At 41.1% G+C, this 21,490-nt stretch overlaps 1 protein-coding gene across 2 annotated transcripts in view; it reads left to right on the top strand.

Moving 5' to 3' along the window:
• arhgef10la (Rho guanine nucleotide exchange factor (GEF) 10-like a) overlaps positions 1–21,202 on the top strand; it is a 167,089-nt gene extending 145,887 nt beyond the window's left edge. For both annotated transcript variants that reach the window (XM_050038813.1, XM_050038812.1), the window contains 3 exons: positions 6,634–6,805; positions 12,927–13,049; positions 14,853–21,202. In XM_050038813.1, coding sequence (XP_049894770.1) covers positions 6,634–6,805; positions 12,927–13,049; positions 14,853–15,400 — 843 coding nt within the window. In that variant the 3' untranslated portion in view covers positions 15,401–21,202. The remainder of the gene's footprint in view (positions 1–6,633; positions 6,806–12,926; positions 13,050–14,852) is intronic.
• The last annotated feature ends 288 nt before the right edge of the window (positions 21,203–21,490 follow it).

Raw genomic sequence — 21,490 nt, 5'->3', positions numbered from 1 at the left:
ACTTATTTTCCACCATAATTTACAAATAAATTCTTTAAAAATCATACAATGTGATTTCCTGGATTTTTTTTCTCATTTTGTCTCTCATAGTTGAAGTGTACCTCTGATGAAAATTACAGACCTCTCTCATCTTTCTAAGTAGGAGAACTTGCAAAATCAGTGGCTGACTAAATACTTTTTTGCCCCACTGTATAGCTACATCAAGAGGAGTTAGCGTAATGTCAGCCAGGTTTGCTTCCTTCTTATTTCTCTGGTAACATTAACGAGATTTAGAAAAGGACAGAAAGGTTGATTGCTGACGTAGTTTTAAAATGACATCATTAGCCAGATCAGGGCTGATGTTCCTTTGTTTATTTTATCTGGTAAGTCTATGTGGGGCCCTGAAATAACTTTTGGTTAGGGTTGGGCATTGTAATGACAATGCACAATATATCAATATATTTTCAAGGGAGATATAGATTTAGACAACTCCGTTTGTATCGATATGGGGTCAGGTTGCGTTACATAACGTCATTCTTCCAAAAAGCCACGCCAGTGTGCATCTCTTCTCTCTCACACTCTCCGCACAGCTCTGCCTCACTCACTTACTCACTCACTCACTCACTCACTCACTCACTCACTCACAAGTTCTCCAGCAACACTAAGAGAAACAGAGCTGCTACTCTGTTTAATCTGTCTGTTAATTAGTCTACAGTGCGACATCGGTCTATATGTTGCACATGCTACGCTAAATCACTCTGTGAGATGAATTAAATTAGCGCAGCAGCACGTGCAGTACAGCGCTGCGCTGCATGTGTGGGAGACAGCTGCTTGATTGTGTCAGGTGTCAGGTGAGCGTTTGTTTGCTAGTTTGTGTGTGAGGTGGATCATAGCGCCTCACCGTTCTTTTTGGTAGTTGTAGTCTATTGTGTGACAGTGAGACAGCACCTGGATGCAGACGTCAGATGTCTTTAAAAAACGTTTCAGACGTTTCAACAATGTCAGCGTAACGGACAAAGTATCTGAAGTGTTTCTTGCTCCTTTTCTCCTTCAACCTTTTGATGCTCTGTGCATAAATAAGATAAATAGTCTTAATATATAAAAATATTTAAATGTTTTTCCAGCACTAGATTCACTTGAAAGACCATGGAAAATTATTTTTTACTTCCACCTCATGTTATAGTTTAAAACTAAACTTCTGTAGCTCCAGTGCTGTGTGCAAAAACCTAACATCCAGCCCTGCTATTTATTAGATTTTTCTTTACATGTTGTGTTGTCTTTACATTTTCAAACAGGGAATAACATCCCTGTCTTTGCATTTTATTTTGATCACAGTCTGTTTTTCTAAAAGTGCTTGTGACATCTCAAATGTGGCTTTGACTTGGAACTGAACATGTAGCCCATTTCGTAGAAAATGCCAAGATATATATCAAATATATGGCTGTTCAGCCTGAAAATACTGAGATGTGAATCCCCCAGCCCTATATTGGGTGTTATTTATTTGAATATACATGAAGTTTAACATCCCATTGTGAATATATCCTGTCATCACACATCCATCCTCGCTGTTGGCCTCTTTGAAACTATCTAATACACACTGAAGCTGCCATCTAAACAGAACCAGCATCTCATTTTTCTATTCATTTATTTATGTGTGGTCAAGCTTGTCTGACCTAGAAACACTAACTAAGGGGGGCAGGACTTAATATTAGTCAATTGTTGAAACTAATTACAGGCATGTTGTGAGCTCTCCTCCGCACTAAAGGAACCTGTTTACAGTAAATTATGGTCATCAGTGTCCTTGTGCAAGACGACACCACTTGTTGGCGTGCGAAAAAAAAGGTGAAAATTAATTTAAACGGATTCATTCTTGCAAAAAAAAAAAAGAAGAAACCTGCAAAATGACAAACTCTATTTACATTCCCATCAGGCCAGCTAAAGGGGCTCTGTAGCAGCGGGAATCATGGCACGCAATGGGAATTTGAAACAACTTAATTGGGGAGAAAATGAGGAGAAAATCTCAACCAATCAAATGATATTTTTATTTTGTGGATAGTCGCACAGTAGGGGCTGATTTGAATCTGATGATGATTCAGTGCGCTGTTTGTTTGTTTGATTTTTACACACTTCTACACATCATTTTGCTCAAACCTACCAACATTTGTGCCATGATTTCAGACACTCCTCAGCTTCCTTTGTGAGTTTCTAAAGCCCAATCCATGTAATATTTCAGAGCCTCACAAACTTCAACCCTCTGTAGAAAGTCGTAACCAAACCTTAACAAAGTAGGACATGCATGGACATACAGCCTTTGATCAATACTGACTGGCAAGCCTTGTTCCTTCCTCTTCCCATTACCATTTCTCTTTCTACCTGCTTTCTCCTATCACTCACATGTCTACTCGACTCCCTCCCCATAGCTCAGAGAGGAGATGTGGACTTAGCGCTCAGGAAAGGACAAAGACACCTTGTCACCTGGCGTAATGAAGGACTAATGAGCTGTTCAGACCAGCTGTAGTGTTTGCGGCTTTAGCTCTGCTGTTATTTCCCACTGCTGGTGGAGGGATGTTGCTGTTAGTGTGACACTGCCGACTTTAGTGTAAAGGGCACATTACTACTGTCAAGCTTCACTGACCACCTCATCTCAGTAAGCAGCACTGGATTCAGCAGACTAATACCAGGTTGTTGGTTGGGGGCAACAGCTGAGGCTTGTACTTATCCCGCATTTAACACAGAGTGACGAGCATTAACATGTTTGGTCTTAGATGTGAGTTGATATTCATGCGAAAACATTGATTTCTTCCAAATCTTAAATGATTTAAAACACACTTCCAGGCACTTTTTTTCTTGTGCATCCCAGCCAAATGGGACTATATATGTACATTTAGCTTCCCACAGTGCCTTCCAGGTGGTTTCAAACATATGGTGAGCAAGATGGCATCTAACAATTGCAGCGTGTCAGCCATTGATTAGCTGGAAGTCCCGTTCAGAGCCACCGCGCTTGATAATGATTAATGTGATAATTATGCAGCATATACAGCGCAGTGGGGCCGTGTTTTTCTTTACCAACTTGTCAACTTATTTGAATTGCAATGGGTTATTGAAGGTGAAATTTGCCTTTTTATTATGGATATCTAATTTTTTGATGGCTGCACTTGAAAAATGAAGAGATGCATTGCACATCCTTTCCCTGGCGGAGCAGGCACCCACTGCTGAGGAGTCAATTAAAAGAGAAAACACATCAAAGGCTTCTCTCCTTTTCCCTAATTTCAAACAAAGGAGGACCCACTGGCAAGGGCACACAAACAGGTGGTAATCCCTGTCCGCCGGTGCACTGGGGTTGGGGTGCCGGTGGTTGGGGGGGAGGGGGTTGCATTCTCATCTTCGCTCACCCGCGCTCACTGACTAATTGCCCAGCCTCATGCAACTCGTGCATTGACAGTGATATGAGTTCCAAGATGATGCCCAAACCAACCCTTGTCACGCCTTGGACCGCAGGGGCTGCATGTGTTTCCATGATAAGGCTCATTGCATTTATTTCAAGCTACTCATTAAGACTATGTGCCTGAAACTCTCCTTTTCCCATTGTGCTCTTAAAAAGATAGAAGCCAGGGGAATGATGCAAAAATATGCCCCGTGTGTCAGGGACTCTGTAAATTACAAAATTAGGAGGCACAGTTAGAGTTTATTTACAGAGAAGCAAGTGTGGAGCAACGACTGAATGCAAGATTCAAGGGAGTGTCTGCTGACCTCCGCGTGTCATGATATAATCATGACAGCTCTCTTGTAATGTTTTGACATGAATGAACACAACTTTGAAGTGGCTGTCACAGTAATTGGCATACCAATTAAAAGCTGTTATCAATGTGTGTTCTATTATGAAGCACGACACAGTCAGAACAGTCATGACTTCCCTTTGTTGCTTTAATTTGTGTGTGTTTGATTCATTTACATAAAGTGTTTCCATTCTCCTCGTCTACCTTTTTTTCTAATCTTTCTGTCTTTAATTCTTCCTCCCTTTGTGGATTTTATAGTTTAAAAAAGCACATTTAACGAATGAAGGATAAATCATTGTGATGTTGCTAAACTCTGTACAGAATGGTGGGCTAAAATATAAAAGACCAAAGCTATTTTTGAAAAATAAAAATTACATTGAGGCCACAAAACGTCTGGTTTGTTTAAAGGACCAGAAGAAGATTCCAGAGAGAGCTAACCTTTCATTTTTAGAAATGTTTCATTTTCCATCATAGAAATAATGTCCTTTGTTGATGATGTGGGTGATTGCAGTTCTTCCCATGTAGCCGTTATTCATCAGAGGAAGTTACAGGGTTTGATATAGGAGAAAAATATAGAAAGAGATATTTCTATAAACAAATGATTGGCTCTTGGTCAAGAGATGTGTGCACATTGTCCTGTAACTGTGGTTCGGTGAAGCATTTCTTAAAAAAAAATGAAAAGCTCAACATTTGTTTGTTGAGAGAATCTGTGTTTGCTCAGTATAAAGAGCAATGTGGTGGTGATATATGGACTGAACCGTCCATGCATACATTTAGGATGAAACAATATGAATATATAGTCCTGAGAATTCTATCTGAAAAGCAAAGATCCTTGTGTGCGCAGCTGAGATCTGGTATTTTACCACTGGCTGCTGAAACTGGACGGCGTGTCAGTCTGAAAGAAGTAAAGAGGATGTGCTGTTTGACTGATAAAGAAAATGATTATCTCCTATCTCCCTTTGACTGGGAACTGTGCAGTGCTTTGTTTAGTCCGATAAAAGTTTATATTGATTTTGTAAATATGGATGATGCTCAGAGATTGAGCTGGCTGTTTAAATATGAAACATTTAGTTTAGCTTGTTACGCTGAGAAAGCCCGGGAGATGAGGGAAAACAGGTCTATCAGGATAAACTGCAGGTATGTAGCAGTTACTGTCAGTGTACAGGTGATTTAAATATATTATTTCAAATTAGTCATTTAAAAGAATATAGATGAACTTAATCTACCGGTACCTACCGGACTGAATCACAACGCAGATTTTGGTGCCTCATTTCAGTGCCAGATTGTTTATCTAGCAAGTTTGCAATTAAATGAGCCCAGAGAGCTTGTGTGTGTGTGTGTGTGTGACGGTGACATGTACCAGAGAGGCTGTGGTGACTGGAGCAGAGAGTATGAAGTTAAAGTAGCAGTGCAAATTTAGTCCAGGGGTCTCTTAATGTTTTTCAGGCCAATTTACCCTTAGCTCAAGAAAACGGAGCAGGGACCCTCTACGTCATATATCGCACAAAATTGAGTTTATTTCTGAGGTGGACGGTGTGTAAGTCTCCTACTCGAAACAAAACAGTCCATTGTGACTCACAAGAATGTCTGCACACTTGAAATAATAACAATAGGGCTAATTGGTCAGTATGTTTCAGTAGTACGAAACAGTCGGCTATTAGTTCAACTTGACGTTATGGATAAGTGCTGCACAGTGATGTAGCGTTTGCTAGCTCACATGATTGCACAAGGATTTATGGGTAGCAGTTAGCCTGTTATTAATTTTGCTTAAGGCCACTGTGAATTACATGTTTTTCTTTTTTTATGAATAGACCTATTTATCTTTGCTAATATGTTTATGTGTTAAGTATGTCTTATTCTAAATTTTTTTTAAAAATACATTGAAATTAAAGTTCAAATATCAAACAGTAATTTGCCCCCCTGCAGTAACTCTGAGGACCCCCTGTTAAAGACCCAGGGTTAAGGCTATATGTCAGTGAATAAGTGTTAAACCTCATCAAGACACCTTCCCGTGTCCTGCTTGCCACTTGCTGATTAAAGCGAAGGAAGTTACACCCAAACTTAACAACTCAAGTTAGCCTGCTGTTGGAACCTGACAAGGCTCACTCACTTAAGGTGGACTGTTAAGGTGAACCATGGTCATTTTAGTGACAATCGCAGCCGCTCCTGAACAGATCATGGAGAAATGTCTTGCTTCTGAGACTCTCCTAAGTTAGGAAGAGTATTAATTGATCCCAACTCAAATTTTATTTTTCTGTGTTTAGTACTATAACCATATATAGATTAATACTCTATCCGTAAGAGCTTATGCTGGTACAGGGTCGCAGGTGGGCTGTAGCCTGTCCCAGGTGACACTGGGTGAGAGGCGGGATACACTGGACTGGACAGATTGCCAGATTGTCACAGAGCTGACACACAGAGACAGACGACCATACACAAAATTTTGTGTGTTTGGAGTGTGGGCGGAAGCTGCAAAACCCACACAGAAATGCCTCAGCTGGCCTGTGGTTTTGAATCTGGAGGGAGGCGACAGTTATATATTTATGGTTTGATTAATTATGTGAATTTGTTATTTTAATTTGTTAATACTGTTTTGTTTTTATTCATATTTATATATTTAAGTATACTTAAAACTCTGAAGAGTAAATATTTTCTTCAATTTCAGGTTCAAATATACCTTTGCATTTAAAAAAAATCATTCTTTATCTTTTCTAAAATATCGCTTCAGGCACTGTTTAGGCACAAATACTGTTTTAAAATTTTTAGCACTGGTGTCAGAAAAAAACCCAGACAGTGCACAACCCTACCTGTCGACACTTGGCATGAACAGAAACCAAAAATATAAAAAACTATAACAGTATTATCATTTCCATTACAGAAATTTGAAGTCCACCCAGACCCAATGGTGAGCGTGGCACACATGGCCTGTGCAGGTGGAGGGGTGTGGATGGCATTCTCCGAGGGCTCCTCCATTCGTCTCTTTCACACTGAAACACTGGAGCTTCTGCAGGAAATCAACATCTCAACACGCTCGACGCTGCTGAACACTGGTACGCACACATCACATGTGGTCTCGACCTCCATTTATCGAGGTCACCCTGTATCCTCCAGAGCAGCTGAAACACTTTGTGTGTGTGTGTGTGTGTGTGTGTCTGTGTGTGTATAAAAAAAAGAAAGAAAAAGAACTACTGTTGTTTTTCTTTGTCACATTTATTGTTTCAAAATTTTACCACAGAGTTTCTTTTTATTCATACTCGTCATATTTTTGTCTTTATCATACAAGAGCAATTAGAGGGCACCAATTTAACACTGACGGTGCTCTCCTTCACAGAATGGTATTCTTGTCTTGTCCAAGTCGCTCCTTGGGTCTTGCACTCCGGGGACTGACCTGAATAAGTATCCATCTCAGGCCCTCGCAAAGCCATAATAAAGCCACCGGGTGAGAGATAGGGATTAATAAAAAAGAAATAAAGTCATTTAGGAGCAGTCAACTGGCAGCCTTTAAGATTTTCATACTAAGGGTTCCCATGGAAACGCTCTTGTCTCCCTTTAAACGTCCACGCTTCTGTGCTATCATGCCCGTTTTACCTCGTTTTTCTCTGCGTGTACCTCCCCACTTTCCTCCCTTTTCAGTTAATATTTCCCTTTCTTTTTGTCCCACTTTCTCCCTCTCACTCCCCGTTTCATCTCATCCGCTCTGCTTTAAAATCCTCTCACCCCCCGTCTCACTTCTCTCTGCAGTCCGTTTAGGATGCCACAGATAGCCCATTACTTCCTGTGTGCCTTCCTTCATGATGGATGAAATATTTATCAGCCAGTGTGGGTGTTTTCCTCTTCTTTGAGGAAAGAACTATGGTAAACAAATTAGCAATGAAGCATACCTAAAAGTGTCTAATGGTGATAACTACACTGCATGTGACTCAATGTCAGCTCGCCTCAGACATGTCTATGCTGCGGCACGTGAGCCATCAGCTCATTCATTCAGTACATGTGAAGATCATTTTGAGCTCCGGGGAGTGGTATAAATGCATCTGGATTTAGAAAAATTTCGTCCTTTTCGTTGAGTCACACCAGACTGTGATTGATGTATTTAGAGCAATACTCAAAGCTGTGGTAGCACTTCATCTCATCAGAAAAAAAAAAAAAAAAGATTTTCTCTTGTGTGTTGAGTAAAGAGCAAAGAATAAAAACAGGAATGTGTTTCATACACCAAACTTTTCTCTTTCAGATCAAAGTTCCTTTCTTTTTTCGTTCAAGGGGAGACTTAAAGAAGGGCAGACCCCTATGGCTGTGGTATCAGGAGAGAACCGGTGACCCAGAGGTCATTTTCACCCAGCACCAGTGCTTCCCCTTGAAATATGCAGCAGATTCGAGGGAGGGTGGCAGCCTCGAGGCTTGGCCCTGGGGGGAGTTACACGGCGAAAAGAAAAGGAGTTGCTCGGCTCATGTCTTCAGGGTCCACAAAAGGAAGAGGATCTTTGACTTAAGTTGTGATTTGTTGCGCTCACAAGAGAAAAGAGGATCCCCCCCGACACTCTACAACCACAGATACTGCACATGAAATACTGATAGTTCCTCTCTATCAATGGGGTCTGCGCTCCCCTAGGTTTCTCCTTGACTTATGCTAGGACATGCAGTAATGATATACCCCCTAATCCTTTCCCCTTAATGTGATTTATACTCAACAGGGAATTCCAGTTGCAGTAAACAACAGAGAAGTTTCTGAGGCAGAGGAAACTGCTGATCTCTCCTCTACTAATGCCTTTAATAGTTCTATCCTTAGGGTGAAAAAATAATATTCCAAAATAAAGTCCTCAGTGACATATCAGGGACAGGGAAACATTTATCTTTGGAGACATCTTCTTTTTTAAGGCAAATACCGGCTTCAACGATAAACCCACTACACACTCAAGAGCGTGTGTATTACTGCAAAAATTGGAGGTGCAAGATTGCTCGAGGTTAAGCTATACCTCCTTAATCTCAAGTGCCTTTGTCATTATCCCTCTTTATCACTGTTCTTAAAGACAATGCCTGGCGCCCACATCTTCCGACTTAACTTCAGATTTCATGGTAACCCGAGAGTGGGTGTTCATGAGCATCACTCTCTCAGTTAAACTCTCTCAGCAGTACAAATAGACTCTGAGGCGATGTGAGCAGGTGGCAGACAGTTTTGAGATAAAGGCCGTTCTTTGCCGCCGCTGTGACCCTCCAAGGTCTCCACCTAAAGGCGTCTGCTCTCTGTTTGCTGAATGTGCTCCGCCGCTCCGCCTTCACTTCCTCTTCCGCGCTCAGCATCAGCTTCCCACTTGGAATGATTCATCTCTGCACAGCGAAATGAATTAATTAATGACACCGTTGAGCCACTCGTGCAAATCATCATAATCTGAGCATGACACAGAACAAACATGTAAATACAGCTACCCATGTAAATGAGCATTCTTTTAGTCCCCATCACATGAGTGCTGGTGTAATTCAATTACGGTTGCCATGGATATTATGGTAAATGGTTCTATAGATAACTAGGCCACAATGGGAGCCAAGAGCTGAGGGACCACAGAAGGAATGCAAAAATAAATCCACAACAAACAATGTTTTTCACTCCTTTGTTAAGTGGAAACAAAGGATGTGCATGTATAATAAGAGTCTGCAATTATCCTCTCCCAGTCACTAATGTAGTGCTGCGAAAACACTTCTGCAATGGAAAACTTCACAGCAGAAAAACTTATGTTGCATCATGCTCTATCACAGGAGAAAAATATGTACCTTTATCCAAAGAAAATCTCTGCCTAAGCTCCCCTCCAGGATTATCAGCACACTCTATAAGGGAAAAGAAAATAACTCTGAATTACTTCATTCGTCTCATTAACAGAGAAGCGCAATAAGAACCAACAGCAGCCTGCTACATGTCATCGGATCTGATTAGCTACGCACAAGAATAAACAAACAAATCTTACAAACAAATGAATGTTTGTCCATGTTTGCATGTGATGCATACCAGTCGGTCGACCTCTGAAAGTAACAATGTGATTGCAAAATATTATATCAAATATGTTAATTATTTAAGTACATACACTGCAGTCTACTTTTTAAATAAGTCAATGTTAAAAGTTAATGCTACTACAGACAGCCATGTAGTGCTTTGTTTGAAAGATGAGTCATAGACTCATAATGTGCAAATATGATGAGATAGAGGCACTCTCTGAAATTAAATTGTTGACCTCAAAGTTAAAACTCTGAATGTTATTGACAGTGCAAGTCTTTCTGCTCCACTGTGTCTGATATCCTGTCAGGATATGTAACCTTAAGGCTTGTTGTTAGAGTGTCGTCTGGGTCCAAGTCAAGTGTAAAGGTGTGTTCAGACGAGGGGTGTCGCTGTATATCCGTATTGATGATAACTCGGATATTATAAAAAATAAAACAGTGATGTTATGTAAATAGTACACACATGATAATATCGTGTAAAAAAAAATCCAGCGCCACATAATTTTAATTTTTTTCACGATCTTAATTTGTCTAGTTTCTCCACACCCTTACACTTATACTTTAAATGTGGCTCATAAAAAAGACAATTAACAAATTTAAAGATGAATTTGACAGATAGCATTAATAAGACATCGTAATAATGTTATTGTGAATTCTTTTGGCCACAAAACTCAGGTCCTGAAAATCTAATATTGTGCCAGCCCTAGTTCACACCAAAGGCAAAGTGAATTTTTCTCTCGGTCATTTACACGAATACGGCCGCAAACAAGTATTCCAGAATAGTCAGCTGTGCTAGCGGTCGAGCTAACTAACTGGGGAATGCAGCTAACACTCACGTTGGAGCTAACTTTGTTGGTAGCGAAGTACAACTGATTAGCTGGAATCAAGAAAAAAATACATATTTTCACCCACTTTTCTCTGAACCTTCACCTTTTTTGGTTCAGTCTCTGTATAGTGCTGATGTTGAGTTGAGGAGCACGCAGTGCCCACAGACAGCCACAATAAGTCTCTGTGACATCTGGAGAATTTAAACACCGATAGACTTTTGCTACACAGCTTTACACAATTATTTTGCTCAAGTTAAAACATTTCAACTTTCATATTCGCATGTATCCAGGACTGGCATTGACTTTGTATCTACTAGTGTTGCATTAAAAAATTTACTTTGCGTTTGGTCTGAACTCTCCTTAAGTATTTAGTATTAGAACTAGGGATGAAAATCTCCAGGCGCTTTATGATTCGATTCAATTAGGATTCAGAGGGCAATGATTTGATTATGAAAGGATTAGCGATACATCAGGATGCATCAAAATATTTGCTTTCTATACGTGATTTATTTTTCTGACCGTGTGACCACATGCTACTTTTAAAACAAAGCATACTGCATTTGTAATGACCCAAAACTGTACTGTAAAATTTCACCAGAAATGGGATGCAATTCACGTAATGTTGAATTATAAATGGTCTTCAGCCTTTTCACTTTAAAAAATTAACTTAATTAATTAATTAATTAATTAATTAATTTAAAAGCACCTTACAATCTCTTGCCTGTATGATAATAACAGTATAAGGGGGAGGCGACACGCTCCGCTGTGTTATTAGCGTCTCCTGCGGTAGAGAGCAGCTTCTCCACTGCGCTGTTTGCTCCTGGGAAACCCAAGACGCTGAGCAGACTGGGCGCAGGGTTTTTGAAGTAAAACAGACTGAGCAGAGAGTTATTTTCGTCACCAACGAGTTGAGTTTAATACTGCAGTCTGTTGGTCAGCAGGTGTTGTTTGTTAACGTTACTGCTGATCGCTGCTTTGCTACATTAACATTAGTCTCTGGTTAATGGCTTAGAAAGTATTTACAACATACTTTACGTTCATCTGGCAAATGTAATTATTTAAACATGAAATTAAAACATGTTTGCAGCTGCTGCCTTTTGTGAAGTTGAATTACAAGTTCAGCGTGTCCAGCTGTAGACTGTCCGGGTGCTCCTCTGCCCTCGCCCTTGAGTTCAGTCTCTTTCGTTCCGTCAACATCACCTTATTAATAAACATTCAGGAAATTAACTGTTGACATTCAAGAATCAATGCCGAATCGTCAATATCAGCATCACAATACATCTGAGAATCGATTTTTTTCCCCACCTTTAATTAGAACTCTCTTGAAAAGCTCCTATTATAATTATTTGTATTTAAACAAAGTCTTATTACCATAGATTATTGTTCTCAGTATTGTAAGGTTCTGTCTAATTTACTGGAAGACTGTGTGGAGCCACTATAATCGTCACTTGTTCTGGAAGTTTAGACCTGATTGAAGTTTTGTGTTTATCAGTAGTTGTCTAGGAAACTAGAACTAGACTCCCTTTAGAAATCATAAGGTTGAGGTCTGTTTTTATCAACCAGAAGGATTGAAAGCCCCTGTGTGTGTGTGTGTGTGTGTGTGTGTGTGTGTGTGTGTGTGTGTGTGTGTGTGTGTGTGTGTGTGTGTGTGTGTGTGTGTGCGCGCGCGCCATGGGCACGTCGAGTCTTACTCACTTGGAATATTTTTAATGTCTGTACTTAGAGTACCTTCAGGATGTCTGTCATTTTACCAATAAAAGAGAATTCCCTGCCTATCAGTTTTGCTATTACAGTGGGAGGTGAAAACTTTGAAGCTCAATATTTCAAAACCACCCAGATATCAAGCAGAGAGATACAACGCCAGCTTCACAGTGTTGTTTCCTACTTTGTGCCTCCACGAGTTTTCTTTCAACTGGGTCAGTAGCAAGTAGACAAATCCAATTTTTTATAATCTTATGTAACCCAGAGCCCTAGGTGGCTGTGCTGTGCATGTGTTGAGCTTGTCAAATACAGATTGATCACAGAGCTTAAACCCCACCCAAAGCTAACAGTAATAGCCAACAATCAAAGTATTTTTCGCTGTTTCCATCACGCTAGGACTGAACAGCTTCCAAAATACAGTGTTTTGCACAACCTCCTGGAAAAAAAAAAAATCAATGGGAGTTCATAATTGACTCTCTTAAAGATAGGCAGACCATGCAATCTGTAGAAGATGTATCATTTGGTCAACACGGAGTCATCTATTATTATTTTTTCTAAAAGCTCCATAATCTGTTGTCGTTTTGTGCTATCTGTAATTCTATAAGAGCAGGTGCTGGAGAAAACTGGAATCAATTTTGTGTCATTGTTTTCTATATTGCAGGTCAAAAGAGCATGAGAGTCACGAGTCTGCTGATTTGCCAGGGGCTGTTATGGGTGGGCACCGCCCAGGGCTTAATTATCACTCTTCCAGTTCCCAAACTGGAGGGCATCCCCAAAATAACAGGTATGGATCAGACGGGGCGGCAGACTGTGATTGAACAGCCTCTCGAGAGGTCAAACAGAAAAGCAAAGAAGTTATTTTCATGATAGAAAATTACTCTGCACTGCCCATTATTGAGGTCACACTTCACATTTTTCTTGTGGCTCTGGGAATCGGTGCAAATATTACCAGGCAGGCAACACACAAATCATACTATATATATATATATATATATATATATATATTGTTACAGGGTAATTTAAAAACTGCCTGCCAGCGTTTTGTTAATTATGCCAAGTGAATGAGGTCGTTAGTTTCCCACTTGCACAAACCTTACACCATGACCACCTCTTTCCAAGCTAGTTTATTGGAATTGTATAAACCAACTGCAAACTATCGCGATCATTATTACTGTTACAGCAGGATTACAATGAAAAAATACAGTCAGCTGACATTCAATGTGATCAAGGGTTCAAGTCATTTTCAGCTCACACATTTCAAACTGTGACTTGCATATAAGTGATGGAACTGACAATGACTTGGGCCCAATCCAATTTCATATTCTCACCTCTTGTTTTCAAGTGCCACATTGCCCCTAAGGACAAAGTTACAAGGGGCAGTGGTTAAAAATGTCCCTTATGACCTGGCACAAACCCTTCAAGACCCTGATACATCTTCAGTATGCTAATGTTTATGTGAACAGATGCACAAGTGCGGGACATTGCAAATACGCTGTCTTCTACAGTAGTGATTTCTCTTGTGTGAGCTACAGGCAGCTTTTTGCTGTTTTTAGGAACCTTGTGATTCTTTCACGACTTAAAGGTAGGATCTGGAGGATTTTCAAACAAAACAAAATATAGACATATACAAATGAAATCCTGCTTAATCATCACCTATGGGCTTCTACTCATGTGTGGTGGTGACTCTGTTTGCAGAGCTCCTGCCCTTTAACTGTATTTTGATGTTTTTGTGAGCTCAGACCGCTTCTGGGCAGGGATTTCCCCAGCCAATGAGAGAGCGCAGGTGCCGTGCCCGAGCGTGTCTGAGCGTGCACCAGCGCGAGCCTTGCCTGAACCTCTTCTGTGAAGCCTTCTTCCGTACCTCCGGGCTCCGTACACCCCGGAGAGTTGAGCCTGATAAGAGGGGCCAAATTTGAATGTGTGTTTACACACAGCAACTGGAAAATCCTCCAGACCCTACCTTTAAGTTTTATGCTATCAATCAATCAAAGACGTCATCAAATAAAAAAGAGCACTGCTTTATTACCAGGCAACTAGCTGTGCTCTGTAGGCTAACATTAGCAACCCATAATCCTACCCTGCCAGTCTGCACTGTGCTTAAGGAGCAAAAACAAGAGGAGCAACTTTGCTGCTGGACTTAAGTTAAATTCCGGGCGTCCAGTGCCATCAAAGGGAGGGGAACGCAACACGGAAATATGTCCAAATGCGGGACAGTCATGCTCAAATCAGCAGTGACAATGTCATGTTAGCTAGCTAGCACATTAGCTACCAAAACATTGGCAAACTAAGACAATACAAGGGTTACCGTAATTTTTTAATCTTTATTAACAAAGAAAATATATTTGAGACTTTCTTTTGTTGCTCGTGCAGCCATCTTGTCGATGTTTCCTCATAACACTCAGTTTGTAGTGTGCCTCTTAAAAGGGTTTGGAGGGTCATGTAACCACAACACTGTCCTGCCCCTCTATCCCAACAAGAATTGGGACACCCTCGCTTTACACATAAATGTGCAAAATGGAGGGGTGAGCGGTGTATTGGGATATGGCTTTGTACTTTGACATTATAATATTCTGTCTGCCTCCTACAGGAAAGGGAATGGTCTCTCTCAATGCCCACTGTGGACCAGTGGACTTCCTGGTAGCCACCACCAGCACTCTGTCTCCTGATCTGCTGAAGAGGGACTCTGTTGGGGACGGCCCAGACTCTGCCTTCGGAGGCGAGGACCGCAGCAACACGTCCTCTCAGGAATCCCTGCAACAGTCCTACCAGGAAGACAGCAGAGGCAAAGGACGCGGTGTTTTGCTGCAGTACAAGCTACGCTCCACATCAGGGCTTCCTGGACGGCCGCTGACGGCGCAGGGCGACGAGGCGTCGGACTCCTCCCTGGAGTCTTTGGAGCACAGCGTGGAAGATGGATCTATCTATGAGCTCAGCGATGACCCAGAAATGTGGGTTCGGGGACGTCCTTGTGAGAGGGACGGGGGACGCAGGGACAGGGTGATCTCTGCAGCGGTTATCTCTGGAGGCAAAGGCTTCCGTAGACTGAAGGAAGGAGCAGCATCAGCAGGTACTAGGACAAGTGGTGAGGGCTTAGAGAATATTCTAATGGTTTGGCAGCTTCCACTGACAGTGTGATATGGAAAATATATGGTAAGGTGATGGGTATTTATAGATGTCTACCCAGCTCAGCCTTGAATCAACCGTTCCATAAATTTAAGGGATTTAAATAAACATGTATGATGTGAAGGCATTGCCACTGTTACGGAGCTTGACATGTTATGATTTGGCTTGTGGAATAAGGAAGCTAAGATGTGCTGGTTACAGAGGTACTGTCAGCCCATAGGACGCTTTGAATGTTCAGGATTGTGCGTCATCATCTCCTCAGCAGTGGCAGAGAACGCCACAGATTAGTTCCGTGCTCCGATTGTTTTGATCTGGCCCCTCTTTCCACCTTCGTTAAGATTGATATGCCTCAATTTAACCTCATCATTGCAGCGTGGGCTCTGCCACATTTATTTTATGCGAAGGACTTGTGTGTGAGCGGCCATGGACAGCACACCTTTCAGAGACAGCCTTTGCTGAATCTGCCATGCTCTGCAGAGTTAGAGATGGACATCTTTTATCTGATCCTGTGGGAGAGATCCCATCTGTTTAGAGCTGAAAGCTGGGGACTTCCACCGCATCACAAAGCACATTAGCATCACTTTATTAGCTTTGCCAGCCTTCCTCTCATCCCATACAATGTGAATGTACGATACCTTCTATTGTGTCTCGAAATTGAATCTGTGCTCTCTTAAAAAAAAACAAAAAAACAATTCCATTCCTCCTGTTTTGTTGCAGCTGTTGCAGAAATGATTTTTGGTTACGAAAAATGAGTTGCCTCCAAGAGCTTACTATGCCTTTATAATGGGCGGTCATGGTAGAGCAGGCTGGCTGCAATACTGTTGTAAAAACAACTAATTTGGAAAACAAAACTTACACCAGTCAGAGATGTTATTGCTCTACATTACAGAATCTATATTTGTGCTGTAAATATCCTGTAATTATTACAATTTTTTTTGAGGAAAAGAAACTTCTTGGTGCCACATTTTAGAGAATTATCTTCCCCAAGTACTGTAAACGCCAGATATCAGTTTCAGAGATAAAACAAATGCGCACACAGAGTTGTTACACAGCTCACATTAGCTGGAAACTCCAGTTACACATCAAAAGCAAAACGCTACAAACGGATGATGAAATAAAAGAGCAGCAGCCGACAGAGAACCTGAGAGTAACACCAATGAGCATGTTTACATGCACATTAAATTTCAATAATATACAATCTGATGACAGATGTTTGAAAATACACAGCATATGCATCTGTATTACAATTACAGTAAGAGGCACTGATATATATCATCTCTGATATTAGCAAAGGACTAGATGACTCTGCAAGGTCGTGTTTTATTTGCTCTGGCAGATGCGTCTGGTTCCCCTCTCGGTCAAGCAGATTTCCAGCAGACCTGGCCGTGGTCGGGCCAAACACAGCCGTTTATCTTATGAAGTGCGTGTTTCAGACAATGACTCACAACCTGGTGTCTTTGTGCTTTAAGTAAAATACGTTATGACTTCATTTTTGGCTAGCGCACCCCAGTGACACCACAGTGAGCATCAACCTAACTTAGGCTGGTTCACACTAAAAGATTTTTCAAATCTTCATAGATCGTAAAAATGTGACAGACCCCAAAAATAACGATATGTAATGATAAATCTAACAGTTGTGTTGTTATAGTGTGTGGCACGAAACAAACATGGCAGACGAAGGGCAGGAAGAACTAGTGGTTCGTTTTTGCACTACTTTTTAAAAAAAAAATGAATGAAGAAAAAAATAAAAAAATATGAATGAAGTCAAGGAGACGGCATGAACATGGACTGTACATGTTACAGCAAGAGAAAGTGAGTAAATTCTGAGTTGATTAATTAAAAGTATTCAAACTGTCCAAGAGTCGCAGGACTGCTGGCGATCCTCAGTGTTCCCCCCTCACGATGTCTTTCCCTTCTTCCGCTAATATCAGTCTGTGGTAAATAAGGAACAGTTGATCATGTTAGTGCAGGGCTGCCAGAGCTTTACATGTGTTCGACAGACGATAGGCCTACACACTTATAAACAGCGCCTGGAAGAAGATCTGCACTCGGGATTTCAGGTATATGGGCTATGATACGGTGCTTGTTAAGGTCACTTAGCAATCTCAGATGCAACCTGCCGCCACGCTCATGAAAGCTGGCTTAAAAAAAGGCACAAAAGTAGCGCCCAGTGCCCGACCTCGGGTTTTCCAGGCGGTCAAAGACGCGGCATGTGTACGGCCCCTAAACATACCTCACGCCACAGGAACATCTGGCCAGATGATCTTTAGAACTGTCAAAATCAGAGCTTTGCGGACGGTTGTTGGAAGGGGGGGAATCAGGCTCAAAATCGTATCAATTCTCGTATAGTGTGCCCAGTATTAAAATGAACACTGCTGCGGCAACCAAGATGGCTGCAACTGATGTGGAACTTTGTATAAATAAATTTTCAAATTCTGATGAGAAAAGTGGCAACACTCGTTCAAAGACACATCGATGCTACGTCATCACAGCTCATCTCTGCACACTGTGGTCTGTTTACATTTATCCGTCGCTTAGCACAGCGTCGAGTTTTGTTGTTTTGATTAGTTGTAGGATTATCCAGTTGCGTCCAGAGGCATTTCTAGCGTTCTACAGCTGTTGATAACGCCCCTCGAGAGGTTCCGCATTTGCAATTTGGTCTGGTGATGTCAGGCACACTAAGTCATGTACACCTTCCTCCATCAACGCTTGTTTTTATGCCAATATTCAGTAAATATTTGAAATCTAATTCAAGAATTTAATGTTTTATGATGAAGATATGAGGATGCATGTAAACGTGTCGTGTCAGGTGGAAACCTCACAACTCCATTTTAGGTGATGTTTTTCATATCAGTTGAAGGATCACATGGTGTACCTTCAACCTGACAGGCTTATAAAACCTCTTTTAACCACATTACTGATACATGCTTTGTAATTAGGCTCTGTACAGGCTGTTCTTTTTTCTTTAACTTATAAAATTGTGAGATTTTTGCAGGATTGTTGAAGCTGGTATGAGAAGCACTCAGTGGTACTGTCTTCAATATAGGGAAGTGTTTGCTTCATAACCTCTTAATTAAAACCTATGGTAGCTTTGGCAGGTTTGTGAACTTGGACCGCTGACAATGGCATCTACCTTGCATACAGAAACTAAGAAGTATATACTTTACAGTGCATATTTTTCACAGCGTGTTGAGTGCATAGGTGGACTTTCATGCAAGTTTTCAAGTATGAACATAGCTTTGTGGATTTTCAATAAAGCGAGCGATGGTGAAGGTTATGGTATATCATTTTTCTCCACCTCTATCTCTACTTAGCCCTTCCACCGCACATGGAATCTCATCTTATCCTTTCATCACAGATGAAGCATAAAGTTCATGTTTTTGTATTTCCCTGAGGCACATTGAGGTTTATTTTCCCTTTTCTTCTCCTCCTCACAACTGAAGTTCAAAAGCATTTAAACATCCTGCTGTCAGCCAGAATGATTCCAACAAAAAAAAAAAAAAAAAAAATGATGTAAACTGTCCTTGGATGCTGTCATCTAAATGTAAATCTCAATGTCACGTCAGAAATGTATACTCTTAATTCATGTGAGATTCAATGCTGCTGGAGCCACGGCGGCCCTGATGGTCACTATAGAGGTTTTTACTTCAACCACAACGGGACGATGAGTGTGTACTCCGACAGTTTCACAAGCCTCTCTGCTAACAACTGAGATTTAATCTCCAACGTGTGGTGACATTTGATGGACGTTGGCTCACACATTTCATTAGCTCACACTACATGTGTACAGGTATTATCCATGCACTGAATATTAATACTTATGAATGAACTGTACTGTACTACTAATTAGAACCGTTACTGTACTAATGATTCCCTTTTGTAAAGAGGACTCTGCAACAGTGTTGATGTTTTAGATGAGACTGTGTAAGGAACAGTTTATGCAATTTATTTTCCTGTGGTGTTAAAAAGAAGTTTATTACAAATGAGATCTTATGGTTTTTTTTAGATTTGGCCATCAGTTATTACAACACGTAAATTATATGTTAATTGCTGAGATTTGGGAACATGGTGACATCACTAAAAAGACGTCTGGCCGGAGAAGAAACATAAACAATCACATGATCCTGCAGGTTTTTAACAACAACTCAGGATAGCTCTTGGAAAGGAACAACAGGAAATATTACTTTTATTATTATATTTATGACTGACCACACCGTTCAGTTTTCCTGTGCAGTGAGGCACCTTTAGACCTAGTCCACACAAACATGGGTATGTCTGAAAATGTAGCTTTCTCTATATGTTTTGGCCGTTCGTCCACACGCAAACTGCACTTTTGGTCACTGAAAACGGATCTTTTATAAAACTGTCCTGGGTTCAGTTGTTCAGAAACTCTGGTGCGCCCACCAGCTCACCTGGTAGAGCAGGCACCCATGTACAAAGCCTGTGTCCTTGCCACAGCAGCCAAGGGTTCGATTCCAACCAGCGCTCCTTTGCTGCGTATCATCCACCTTTCTCTCTACCCCTTTCATGCTATAGCTATCCAATCAAACAAAGGCAGAAAGCCCCAAAAACATCTTCAGTTTTTAGCTTCTAACGTCAGAGTGTGGGTCGAAATCTCCTTTGTGAGATGTCACAAATGAGGCAATGTTTCGTGCAATGGTGGTCATGGCCAGACTAGTGCTATTTACATGTTTACACCTTAATGTGTAGTCACTCTTTTGCTTTATTGAGGAATGGAGACTTCAGAACGCACTACTGTGTTGACTGCCTCAGGTTTCTGATTGGCCAACATTGTTGTCTTCTTTGCGCAGCTCTAGGGCCCTGACACACCCAGCTGTTGGTTGGCCATTGGTCAATCTGTTGCCCAGTTTCAGCTCTTGTCTGCTTTTTTATGGCTGATTCAGTATGTTGAATCGGCGGCGGATCCCATCGGTGACAGAAATCACTCTGATTAGCAATTCAGCTCCGTGTACATGAAGAGAAACAGAAGACTAAATTCAAGAGGGTGTGAGATCCAAACAAAATTATTATGTTGGATACGCTTCTGTTTTTAGCCATCAAGCTCATTAGCAGAAATGTGTTTGCTAGCGCACGGCAAATATTCCTTGTCCTTTCAACATCAGGTTGGTTTGTTAATGTGCTAACTGGCTAACTAGCATCTTGAATCCTTCCTGTCCATCTTCTGGTTTCCTTTTTTAAATGAGAAATACAGTCTACTGCCACCTGCTGGTATAGACAGTTATTACCTCTCACGCAGGCACAGAACTTATGCGGTAGTTGGCCGTTGGCTGTAGTCATTACAGTGTGTTCAAGTGTGCCAAGACACAGGTGACGTGACGCGACATTAACAGTCGGCCTTTGTTGCTACTAGTTCTTTGATGTTGGTTTGGTGTGTTCAGGCCTTTAGGTTCAGGCTCACATCGCCACCTGTTGGTTGGCTTGCTCTTGGCAGCGCTTCATTTTCATATGGACGGTGATTTTTTAATGATAGTGTGTGATCGTGTGGACAAAAAAAAAATTCCCGTAACAGTGTGGACTAGGCCTCAGTTTTACAACCTGTGTGATCATCTGTTCTTTTCTTGACCTGTCAGACTTTGTTGCAATGCAATAAAATGATGGCCAAACCTACTAAAGTAAAGGTACAAGAGACGAGTAATAAACCAGATTTATCCTTTAAAGCAACAGTATTACTCTTACTGCCGTCACAGGCGTGTGGACACAGTGCTCATTTCCCTTTGGTACAATATTTGAATGTTACATGTCTAAACGTTGTTTAACAGGCTTATGCTAAATTAAAAACATGTTTAAACTTGATTCTGATGTTTTTCATGTGACTGATTCAGAAAGATGTTGGTTGATGTTGTCGAAGCGACAATAGTTTAGTTTTTAGAGATGTGCTGTATATCTGCAGCATTATTATGCTAATGTTGTTGCACTTTTGCTGCTTCTCTATGACTCAGCAACAGAAAATCCCGTCTTTGATGTATTTGGATTATCTTCTCACTTTTATGGTGTTTGGTTATTCAAATAACAAAAAGCTCACCTCAACAATGCTGCGGAGGCCGGTGCTTTAAAGAAACAACGCAAATGTTTTTGTTGAGC

The sequence above is a fragment of the Epinephelus moara genome, chromosome 24 (genome assembly GCF_006386435.1).
Source record: "Epinephelus moara isolate mb chromosome 24, YSFRI_EMoa_1.0, whole genome shotgun sequence".
In the NCBI taxonomy this organism is placed as follows: domain Eukaryota; kingdom Metazoa; phylum Chordata; class Actinopteri; order Perciformes; family Serranidae; genus Epinephelus; species Epinephelus moara.
The sequence above is the reverse complement of the archived record's forward strand: the minus strand, read 5'-3'. Positions and strand labels throughout refer to the sequence as shown.